At 39.7% G+C, this 11,600-nt stretch overlaps 2 protein-coding genes, 1 long non-coding RNA gene and 1 pseudogene across 4 annotated transcripts; 2 read left to right on the forward strand and 2 right to left on the reverse strand.

Moving 5' to 3' along the window:
* Positions 1-34: 34 nt before the first annotated feature.
* LOC111340399 (monocarboxylate transporter 12) lies at positions 35-4,670 on the reverse strand. Its single transcript, XM_022947249.2, has 4 exons — positions 4,378-4,670; positions 3,205-3,800; positions 2,601-2,970; positions 35-1,852 (listed from the first exon to the last, which is right to left on the reverse strand). The coding sequence occupies exons 1-4, from the start codon at positions 4,565-4,567 to the stop codon at positions 1,686-1,688; spliced, it is 1,323 nt and encodes a 440-aa protein (XP_022802984.2). The 5' UTR covers positions 4,568-4,670; the 3' UTR covers positions 35-1,685.
* Positions 4,671-5,098: 428 nt separating this feature from the next.
* LOC148722384 (uncharacterized) lies at positions 5,099-10,451 on the forward strand. 2 transcript variants are annotated; one of them, XR_015992519.1, is made up of 3 exons: positions 5,099-5,521; positions 8,275-8,595; positions 8,813-9,106. It is a non-coding gene; the product is annotated as an uncharacterized LOC148722384 (long non-coding RNA). The 2 variants fall into 2 exon arrangements; XR_015992518.1 differs by lacking the exon at positions 8,813-9,106 and adding an exon at positions 9,155-10,451 and having other exon boundaries at positions 5,101-5,521.
* LOC148722385 (uncharacterized) lies at positions 5,567-7,366 on the forward strand. Its single transcript, XM_088736212.1, has 2 exons — positions 5,567-6,674; positions 6,829-7,366. The coding sequence occupies exons 1-2, from the start codon at positions 6,325-6,327 to the stop codon at positions 7,097-7,099; spliced, it is 621 nt and encodes a 206-aa protein (XP_088592338.1). The 5' UTR covers positions 5,567-6,324; the 3' UTR covers positions 7,100-7,366.
* On the reverse strand, positions 9,572-11,453 carry LOC148722386 (uncharacterized; annotated as a pseudogene).
* Between the last annotated feature and the right edge of the window lie 147 nt (positions 11,454-11,600).

Consider the following 11,600-nt stretch of genomic DNA (forward strand, 5'->3'; position numbering starts at 1 on the left):
CTCCCAATGAAGTCAAAAGAGTTATGTTTTCAACTTAAGCAATGAAAGCAAAAATTTTAATTTCTTTGTCAGATGTGCTTGTAAGCTTACCTTTGTTAAATGTGCAGTCCAATACTCCATTTTAGGTAATCTTATATTCTATATGCCTGAACCTCATGTGTTTACAGTTATCTACAATTTAAGCTCTAAAAGCAAAAGTTTCAGTTCTTTTGTCTGTTGCCCCTTTCAAGTTTTGAATCTGATACTTCTCTGTTAATTTGAATGCAGTTATTTTCAAGCTCACTAATCCATGTACTCTTTCCATTATCTTTGGCTTTCAATCCTTTTTCTCTCTCCTTGTCCTTCTTCTCCTCCTCTGCTTCTTCAGGGAAAAAAGTGATTCACCAGGGTAGTTTGTGGCTTGTCGTCTCCTCAATTATTGTGCTTCAAAACAAAAAGTGACGGCTCGGCTCATAGATCTGCAGTAGCATGGAATGCTAGGCTCATAGATCTCGGCTCATAGATCTCGGCTCATAGATCTGCAGTAGCATGGAATGCACTTCCCGATAATTTTAAAGATTCCCCAAATTTATCTATTTTTAAATATAACTTAAAACAATCCAAGCAAACTGTCATGAATATTAATTTTGAAAAGGGAGGTAATGTTATACAAAACATGAAACCAAACTTTCATTATTACTAAAATTTTATGGTTTACTTAATTTATTCAACTTATAAATTCTGCCATGTCTGTGTTTTGTAATAATAGACTATTTAAGTTTAGGCAGGTCCACATCAGCTGTAAAGTTGCGCAAATTTTAACCTGCGTTATCAAATAAAGTTATGTATGTATGGCTGCAAGGTTAAAGTTCCGTTTCCCAGTTGGCTGACTTGAAAGCCCCTAGCATACTAGTAGAGTAGAGGAAGCAATAGACATCCCAACTGCAGGGACCACGGAGGTATGACTTTAGGTGCCCTCCATATTTAGACATTATTGAGGCTTTTTATGCGTTTGTGAGACATACTCATGCAGTCTTGAAGTAGTCAACTGTTCGAAGACTTGCGCAGAGTGCATGAGTGTAACTAATTGAAGAACAAAACTCACTCTAGGTACAATATCTTGACAATCTTGGTTAGCGTCAAACAGAAGATGTGCACACTCAGATCGAGAGCCTTTTTAGTTGGTGATCATTTCCCTTATTCTCATGACCGTATTGCGTGATTCATGGCTGATATAGTATGGAGAAATTAGATACTAATCTCTCTGCTCAAAGGTCAAAGGACTCGTGCGGTGATCAGAAGGAACAACTGATGCTTTTCTCCTGTTTCCCAGCGAGGACATGAAGTTGGCGCCTTCACGCCTTGGATGAAACCTTGGGAAATATCTACACTCTTTCATGAGTATTATTGTAAATACTTTTTATAGGGGCAAAAATTGAATTAACGTTCGCTTGAAGCGACTTAGCTTTGGTTTTCGATTTAATTCGACATCATTCCAACTAACATCAACTGAAATTCACAATTTGTGGAATTTCCGATTGTAAGATTGAGTGGACTGCCAACCCATTACAGCAGATCCAGCGCCCTTTTGAAAAGGCGGTTGTTTGTAATCTCTTTGTCTGAACGAGCAATTCATGACCGACAGCGGAAACTGATGTTCTCTCCTCCAAGCCAGGTTCGTGATAGCTGCTATCCTCCCTCGTGTACTAAGTATCGTTTTTAATTACATAGTCCTCAAGAGATATTTCAATCTTTTCAGTTTTCCTGTCTCTAAAACAGCCCAGCACCCATGGAGTTAACGAAGCTGCGATAAGGGCACCACCAGCCATGAAGAATGCAGGCTCATATGTGCCAAGTTTGTCGACGGCAAAACCTGGAAATGAAATTGATTCATCTGTCATAATCAAAGTTCTATCAAGATTCACAAATGTAATTGGTCATAAGGGTACTAGGGAAACCGGTTATTCGCCAGAGATTCATCTCGCCCAAAGTCATGTCGCCCGGAACCCTAGTCACGTCGCCCAAAATTTTTAGTCATGCCGCCCGAAAAAAAAAGTCAAGTCGCTCGAAAAAACAGATGCTTAAAATATTAGACTTCCAGACTATAAATAGGCAATAAAGTTGAGAAATCTTAAGTACTAAAGCGCTCTCTGTCTCCGACAACACCATAAAGATTCTGAAAAGCGTTGTTCGTTTCTAACAACAAAATGAAGCGTTGTTCATTTGGTATGTAATTGTTTCGTAATCACGGAAGTTTCGTAAGCTTGAGAAACTTCATCTTGGTTTCTAACACCGTAACGACTTTGAATTCTTCTGGAATTTCTGAATTTCTGGTGTATCTGTTGTAGTTCAATTTTATCCTTGGTTCAAATTTTATTTTCCTTTGTTTCAAACTCATTATCATACATTAACATGACCGAGAACAAAGGAAAATAAAATTTGAACCAAGTATAAAATTGAACTAAAACATATCCAGCGTGTCAACTTTATCCAAACTTTTTTCAAACTACACTATCACTTGTGTTTTTATGAGACGAACTTACAATTTAGAAGGTCTTATAACATAAATTCAAATGCCGTGGTTGTCTCTTGATCTCTTCTCAACACAGCATTGTCCATACCTGACAGCGGAGGTCCAACCAATGTCACGAAAGACGTCGTCAACAAAACGTTACCAAACGCTGATCCTGCTTTAGAAGGCTCTACGCTTGTCAAAGCTATAATATTCACCGCCGCAGCCATCGCCCCATCGCAAAACCCGAATATAAGGGAATATGCGACTAACCACTCGTAGTTCTTTGCCAAGACAAGGAGTACTGTCGAGACCCCGTTTGTGATTGCCATGCCTTGTAAGATAAACCAGTTATCCAGTCGTTCGATGGAGCACAGAAAGCCACACACAAATCGGCCAAGAACAATATTGATTCCCATAAAAAGAATGAGTCTTGATGACGCAGCAGAAGACATCCCAAGATCTAAGGAATACTTCACCTGAGAACGTAAAACAAAGTGCAAGACAATGTAATGATACCTTGTTACCTGTCGAGTTAACAAGGGGAGGAATCCTAGAGTGTTTCATACCGTTATAATATCTTTCTAACTTCGTTTTCTAGGTCCGTACCGTATGTTACGGACTTGGTTTTTTCCCGGCTGGAAATAACTCGGTCGGTCCGTAAGCCAGTGCGGACCTTGCACGCGGTTAGTAAGAGGTATAGAGCTACCTACCAGAAGCACATAGATTATAGAGCGACCAAACATGAAAAACGCTGCTGTGACTGTAAGCACAATAACACTAGGGACTTTCCACACGGAGCAATGGAATGTGAAGCGTTTGGACTCTCTCGGCCTCTGTCCATCTTCTTCACTTGAAAGCTGTTCACCGCTGTCAGAATTTTCTGTATCCATTTCAGAATCAAACAACAAAGCAAGTAACGCGTTCAAAACTAAAGCACCTGCCATGATCCGTAATGCACTTCTCCAGCCAACAGCGTCAGTAAGAGATTGAAGAACTTGACTGAGAACCATTGTTCCCAAGCCCTGCCCCGTTGAAGCGATTCCAAGAGCAAGCGCTCCACGTCTGTCAAAACATTTCCGAACCATTACTAAACCTGATACAAGTGCACAGCATGCCCCAATACCGATAATACTGAAGGCCAGGTACAAGATGGTCAAGTTCTCAGCGAATGAAGCTGTCAGTAAACTGAGCGCATACGCCACACATCCAGTCATAGATACCGCTCGGCAGCCAAACCGGTTGGCTAAGGAGCTTGCAAATAAGGCAGAGAACGGCACCAGGGAGATAGGAAGCGAACCAACCCAGGCTATAAAGGAAGGCAACAACGATAGTTTCCACATATAAGAATTTCACAACATCCAAAATAAACTTGGTCAAAAAATACAAGGACCAAACATTAGGCCATTTGGAAACGCAGACAGGGAAGGACTGCTCGTACTCTGCACCCTTTATGACGGAGTCGACCCGACCATCACAATAATAGTTTATAGTCCTTCACAAACGGTGGGTTACGTAATATTAGAAAAATGGTATCGAGCAGTCACGTGGCGGTCTCGTGTCAGTCTCGTGTGACACGACTGCACTTGTAACTGGAGGAGCTGCCTCCTTGTTGTTGGCCACTCTTTGTGACTGACTGGAGACAAAAAAGGTCTCGAGATAGGTTATTTATTTGAAGAGAAATCCTACAAATTTTTGGTGTCTAAATGCAGTAATTTCTCCTCTACAAAACCCTTTCTACTGTTGCGTGAGTTATTTGTGCCGATGAAGTTGGGCTACCGTGTTATCACTACAAATTAAATCAGCGTCTGCAAATTATTTCAGCATCTCGAGGGATTGAAATCTCCGGCTGACTATTTACATGTCTAGTTGAAACGTTTGCATACCTGTACGTTCTCTGCTTTCTTTAAAATGATCCATGAACACTGGCAAGAGCACTCCAAAACTATAAAGCAATCCAATGGTGAAAGCCAAATTCGTGGCAGCGGCGAAGCAAACCATCCAGGCCCAGATGCTGTCCTTTTCGTGTGACGGGTGACCATCACGACATTTTTTACAGACAACGCAAGAAAACATAATAACGATTTAAGACCAATAGTAAATTTCGGAGATGGACTCTTTCTTTGAATGACGAATAAAAGATGTGATGGCATCGATTAGGTCACGCAGAGTCACGTTTCATCATGTGATTACGTAATATTAGCCGTTGCTTAGCAGTACTGGCCAGTTCCAAACCCCGCGCAAAAACACTTCGGAACTATTGTTTTCTGCCTTTCTCGTTGCCGTCGCCGTCGTCTTCGCTAAAGCTCCCTATAAGGGAATTTAAGCAAACCACGACGGCGACGGCAACGAGAACGTGTGACAAATACAATTTTCGATTTTCCTGATTATCTAGGACAGCCTGACCCTTGATTCTGTGAGAAACGTTGTTGTGTATGATCCTATGCCCTGCCACTTTTTGAAACCTTTGATATATATATTTTTGATCTCTTATGCCTCGTTTCGACCCAAATAAGCCTTTGCATATTTAATTGGCACGGTAGCCATGGCTAACGTATCCCTTGATGGAACGTTAGGCCTCACGGAACAGCGTACGCACGTGAGTTAAGCAAAATTTCAGACATGCGCAGATGACGTCCCTTGTTGTGTTTACTTCTCCCCTCCACGCTTTTAAAACTTTACCGTTGAATATCTTATCAAAACACAAAGTCTCTGGTAGTTTAATACTTAAACCGCGAAGACTGCAACGGAGTTAAGGATTCTACCGTTTTATTTTTTTTCTTGTCATCGACTTAGTGGTAGAAATGCTATTTTTTCGTACTGTTTTGTCATTCATTGCGAGTGGTGTTTATTATTTGGAATTTCGAAACGGACAAGTTCAAGAATTGGCATCGTAGTTTCAAGGCAAATTGAGGTTTGGAGTCCACTGTTGTTCGTATTAAAGTTATTTTCATCTTTTTAACGCGCGCTCGAGATGTAATGGAGGAATGAAATATATCGACTGAGTAAAGCAAGCGCACGATGCTCGAGGTAAGATTATAAACTAGGTTATCTTGACCCTATCTTGGGGGTGTTGGTGGTAATACGTCGATTAGCTTACATTCAATATCGCCCACCCGAGATCGAGAGTGAACTCCGGTTTATTCGTCAACAGGAACCAAGAGCAGTTAATCAATCACTTCTCGGGTACTCGATGGTACTATTGATGATGTTTGACTGATATCGATTGTTAAATCAATGCTTATTTCTTTTGGGCGCTTTGAATGTGGAGGATCGACCAATACACTGATTCTTTTTCGACCACACTGCATATTCATATTTGTGTTGGTCCAGATTTAGAGGCTATGACAAGTTGCCTGTATGTGAAAAAAAATTCCATCGTTGTAGATATTTAATAGGGGAAGAAAAACGTTTAAAGGGGAGAGAGGATTCATTACGGGTCAGATTTGTACTACTTATCTTTTACGCGGAATAAGGAAAGACAGGATAATGAAATTTGCACGTTTTTAACAGTTCCAGCGTTTAAATCTAATTTATTACTGTTATGCATTGTACACTAACTGTATGTAACATAACATTGGCTGCATCACTTAGCTTTGCTCTTCCTGTACAAAATGATTCACTTAATGTACAAGAACACCTATACACAAGTCATGTACTTATCACATTAAAAGTTACCTACTGCTAATGATATGTTTAATTATACATGCGCAACATTATAATGATATAATTAATCTACATGTAGTTAAGTATTACATTTATTATGGTCTTAAACTGCTGTAGTAAAGTGACAGCATTTCAATGTTTGTTTAATATTCTACTAAGCTACAGTTATGCATAACAATTTAAAATCAGATATATTACAGCTTCATTTACCTACTGTTCATTTTGAATGTAAAGTTCAATTCGCCGGTAACAAAACGAAAAAGGGCCTGGGACTGAAACTGCGATCGCAAAGCATGCATGGATTGTTTGGCTGGACAGAAATCAAAATGGCGTCCATTGCGAATGATAGTAAGCTCTCAGAAACTAAAGAAGAAGGCTTTATTTTAACTGAAGACGATATACCTGGGGCTGTTTTGCAAAACAGAAATGTAGAGGCATGCAGTGTGGTACAGCTAAAGCGCTGGCTGATTTGTAGGGGAGCGAAAACAAGTGGTAAAAAGTCAGCTTTAGTCAGCAGGTAAAGGGTCAAATTCAGCTTTTTCGTAGCTCTTTCTTTTGCTCACATAAAAACCATTAATATTTCTGATGGAAAACATATTCACTTAAAGATTTTATACATTAAATCGTCTGCTTAGAACTCCATTAACATTATTTAAAATCGTTTTGCATAGGCTAAAACACTATGTAGAAAATGGCCTTGACAAGAAATATCTTAGAGACCCCGACAACGGCGCTAATATTATGAAGAAAAAAGCAGATCTTGGTTTGCTTGATAAGAGAGAGCCTCAAACAAATGGAAAATTTCCAAAAGAAGGTTTCAACTCTGATCTCAATGCTCTCCCTAAAGTATCATTTGGAACCATCTGGCGTTACATGATCGACTCAGTTGACTCAAAAAAACAACTCTCAACTGCTAAACCTCTTGTAAAGGGGTTCAATTGAATTCCTGGAATTGAATTCCTGGAATGCTGATAGTGCTCTAGGTCTGCCAGGTTGTTTTGTACTTTCTAAGTCACAGTATATTCTTTCATAATTGTAGCTTATATTCTTAGCTGAGTCTTTCACTAGGTTGTAACACATCATTAACATTTCATAATCAGAGAGTCCAGTGTAGAATGCAATGTCATCAGGATTATCTTTGTACTTCTCAATATTAAAAACTTCACTATTACTTGAAATAAAGTTCAAATGTTTGTTTTCTTTTGTTAACTGGTCACATTTATCTCTCAATTTTTTGTTTTCCTCTTTGAGTTTAGATACCTCATTCAATACCTCTTCCAATGATGCCAAATCTATGTCAGTTTGAGTGTGTTTAGAAAGATATTGATGTTGTTCTTCTCGAAAATTATTCAGTATTTCCTCAGGTTGAACTTCTCTCGTATAGTATGGATCCTCGTGCAGTGATTCAGTCGAGGTCGGTGTTGTTTGGGTTACAATGTTGGCATTGTTGTCAGAGTAACTGCTGTCAGTATCAGTAGTAGATACAACAACTGATGAGACTTTCCTTTTCTTTGGCACAAAGTCATGCTTAAAGATTTCTCTCCTTGATTTTCTCTCTTTTGTCCATGGAAATATTGTTGGCAGATGATTTCTGCTGAGTTTTTGGCCACCTTCGAAGTGTTCAGAACAGATTCTCGTTTGGGAAGAATCCAGCTTTAGCGATTCGTTTCTAAGCGATACTTTGTAGTATTTCCGAGCCTTTTCGCACTTGGGAATCCTGTAATATTCCAGATTTGGTTTGTTTCTAAAGTTGTTGGTACACTGGGGCACACAACAGTTAAAATGATGTGGCATTTTCCTTCAAAACAGCTTTGAATTAGTCTCTTTTGAACAGGATAAATTACAACACATGTATGTCAACATGTCTTCCTGTCCAGCCAATCAATCCATGCATGCTTTGCGATCGACATTCGATCCCAGGCCCTTTTTCGTTTTGTTACCGGCGAATTGAAACATTTATTAATTTTTAGATGTGTCTCTGTGTGTAAAAATGCATTCATGTTGAGATACATTTACTTCATGCAGTGTGGGTCAGTGAAATCAGTTCTTATGTACAAATCTAAAATGTTTAAAAATTACTGAGCCACCCCTATGACTACTTTATTCTTCATGTGTAGGCAATGGCGTAATATGTACAGTCATGTGGGACCTGGAAAGACAAGTAGTTGGAGGTTGGAAGACATTTGGAAGGTTTTGTAAACACAACTGGCATTCCCTTCGTAGATCATAAATTGGTAGCTCCTCCCCATAGTTCCACACCTTTAGCACTGCTAGCTGCATGAGTCTTGGAACTTGTCCATCAGGTGTACTGGTAACTCCCTCAATTACTGTTGGGCTGAATGACCTTTGTCCCCCCAGTGCAGATGTTCCCTTGACAGGAGCTTTCCAGTGAAGTATAAGTTTGCGACCATCAGCTTTTAGTGACTGAATCATATCCGGTAAGTCATTGTTTACTTTCTTTTCTATCCAAGCTTTATGGTAAACATCCTTTGCTGTAAGTGGCCCATGTGTGCTGTTTTCTCTAATCTTGTTTAAGTTCTTTCTTGCCTCTTGCAAAAGGTCTGTGGTGAGCATTTGGGCATATTCTTTCATTCTTTCTTCATGAACTTCACGTGCGGCTTCTGTGGTCCTGGTGTTGGTTTTTCCACTGTGCAGAATGTTCTCAACAAATGTGATTGAAGCCTGTTTTGATAACTCTGACATGTTATCATTAGGATACAGTTGTGAAAGGTTGAACTGTCTTTCTGCAAGAACATTGTTAACTGGAAGACTAAAAATGTGCTTGGCGTAGAACTCAAACAAGTTTGGAGTGGCTTCTTTACTTATGATTGAGCTCTGTTGTGATAAAGCCATTTCTTTGATCTCACATAGCAATTGGGGTTCCTTTAATTTCCAAAGAGTGGCCCATTTAATTAATCCAACTCTGTCCTTAGAGACCAATGTTCTGTCCATAAACATGGAAGGGAATGTTCACTGACTTTCCTTTTTGATTTTCAGATCTGACTGGGACTCCAAGAAGCTTTAAAACCGAAGGCCAGAAATGACTTTGGTATCTCCGATCAGCTCCCATTCCAAACAACTTAGGAAAAGTTAACCACTCTGCTCCATGATCTTTGATTACTTTAAGTGCTTCTTGTAACATTGGCCTCTGCACTTGTTTGTGAAAATGGTCAATAGCTGCTGGGTCTTTCAATGACATCTTTACCTGTTGTGATGATGTTACAGGAAAATGTTCTGATAGAGACTTCAACATTTCACTTAACAAAACAGTTGCTGGCCATAACCGTGCAAGGTAACCACTGGAAAAACCAAGTTCTGCATCACTAGCTTGGGATGTGTTCAGAGATGTAATGATGAACTTGTCAAGGAATTCAAACAAAAACTTGATTTCAACTTGAATCATAGGACTTGAGCTCATCTTAATGACATCTTGCCAAATAGTGTGGTGGCTGTCTGATTTTGGCAATCTTTGAAGGAGATGCTCAGCAAGCTGTAGACAAGCTTTTCCATACTTAAGATACCACTGGAGAGTCTCATGATAATATGTCCACCTTGTGTCAATGAATGTCTGAGGAAGGGGGTGGCTCTTTACTAAGAATACCTAGAGAAACATACATAACTTTGTATTGGCTTGGACACTCATGATGGAGCCAAGATATTTTATATAGCAATTGTAAAACATGGGGGTTACTCATGTCACCCTTTGCTCTAAACCCAGCCTGGCACATTCTTCTCAGCATGATGTTTAGTACATGTGGGTAGCATCCTACAAAGAACATTTCTTTTCAAAAAATTTTGGTGTTGTTTGCTAAGAGACCATTTACTTTTCCCTTTTGGGTAGAGGCATTGTCCCCAACCAAACCCGAAACATTGATGATGTCATATTCATTTTTCACACCATGATAATCCACATCAGACTGGTGTTTTCCAGACCCGCTTGCTGTAAGGCTGTTTGCTAGGACATAAGCTCGTGGCTTGCTCTCTCTAGGGCACCAGGTGTGAACACCCACTATGTGCCTCTCCTCTCCTCCTTTGTGGGAGTCATCGCTCCAGAGATGAAAATCATACTTGGAATTTGAGAAGCACTTGCATAAAATTAGTTTGTCTGCTTCACCTAAGAGAACATTCCACTCAGAAAGTGTACTTGGGGAGACAACAAAGTTTGTGGGGGGCTACAATCAAACAAAATATTGAAAATCAGATGTAATGCTACAGGTGTCTTTTGATAAGATAACAAAGATGCATGTTGCATGTATCTGACACAAGCCATAAACATCAAAGTTCTTTGGTTGTATCCATCGTTACCATGTGCAGATGTCTCCACAAGAGAATATCCCTTTTTGACAAACTCATTGTTCCCCTGCAATTTCTTTTTCAGTTTTGAGGAAGCAGATCTTGTCCCTCTTACCTTGTTGCTGACTTGTTTTTATTTTTTTTCAGTAGACGTAAGTTTGTTTTGACACTTTTTGAGTTGAATTTGGAGCCTCAACACGTCCTTTTTCAATTGGATGTTCCTTCCTTATACAAATACTGAAATTATGAAAAGGCGACAATTGAAATTAGTCAAATGTAACTCACGGATTTCACATGATAGAGTATGGAAACAAAGAATACAAAGTAAAAATATCCGACTAGAAATCCTATCAATAAGGTATGTTTAGAAACTCTCGATATTGTATGACACTTAAAGATACGCGTCGTTATGATTTGCTGACCGAAGAATTAACTTGCCTGTACATTTTATTACTGACCATGCGGCCATATCGACTACTCTATCTTAACATTCAAGAGGTTTTTTTTTCGGCTTCTGTTTGGTGGGAGTGTTATCGGTTTATGATTAAAACCATTTAAAAGTGGTGTCAACTACGATCGCGCAAGTTGCAACCGGCGAAAATTCAGAATGGGAATGAAAATCAGTCACCGTAATTGATGGCTCCGACAATCTGCAGTAGTACTCGTAGACATTTGTAAGTGTTTGCATTTCCATTCCCTCCTTAAAAACACTTACCTAGACTGCGCCTTAGGGTTTTGACTGTTCCTTTTAGATTGGCGTTTTCGGACCTAAAACCCTTACACTCTCTCTCGAGTCGATCGAGTTTTTCTTCACTTAAAAAGCTGCACACTTGCACTGCAATGCTGCTTTTTTCTATTTCTTCGGAATAATTCACATATTTTCTCGGCTTCTTTTTGACTGGTGGCTGATTTTTGCAAGAAAACTGGCTGCCGTGAGCTCTTTTACGTGCCATCAGGTCTCATCGTCGGTGAGTCGGCCGGCGATTAATTAACAAAAATCTGTAACTTTGTAGTAAACAACTCACGGCGCGAGCCCGCGTTCCTTTTCTCACGCAGTGCTGCAAAGTAATGTAATCTGCGCATGTCTGAGATTTTCATGGGGTTATGGTTTCCATGGGTGGGGTACCTTTCCGTGAGGCCTAAACGTTCT

Source organism: Stylophora pistillata, chromosome 10 (genome assembly GCF_964205215.1).
Source record: "Stylophora pistillata chromosome 10, jaStyPist1.2, whole genome shotgun sequence".
Taxonomy (NCBI): domain Eukaryota; kingdom Metazoa; phylum Cnidaria; class Anthozoa; order Scleractinia; family Pocilloporidae; genus Stylophora; species Stylophora pistillata.

Bases quoted from the DNA above. Each gene is read 5' to 3' on its own strand.
- LOC148722385 (XM_088736212.1), top strand. From the start codon at position 6,325: ATGCATAACAATTTAAAATCAGATATATTACAGCTTCATTTACCTACT. The intron at 6,675-6,828 runs GTAAAGGGTCAA...CGTTTTGCATAG, and splicing joins AAGTCAGCTTTAGTCAGCAG to GCTAAAACACTATGTAGAAA.
- LOC111340399 (XM_022947249.2), bottom strand. From the start codon at position 4,567: ATGTTTTCTTGCGTTGTCTGTAAAAAATGTCGTGATGGTCACCCGTCA. The intron at 3,801-4,377 runs GTATGCAAACGT...CTTCCTTTATAG, and splicing joins AGAAAGCAGAGAACGTACAG to CCTGGGTTGGTTCGCTTCCT. The intron at 2,971-3,204 runs GTAGGTAGCTCT...TTACGTTCTCAG, and splicing joins CTATAATCTATGTGCTTCTG to GTGAAGTATTCCTTAGATCT.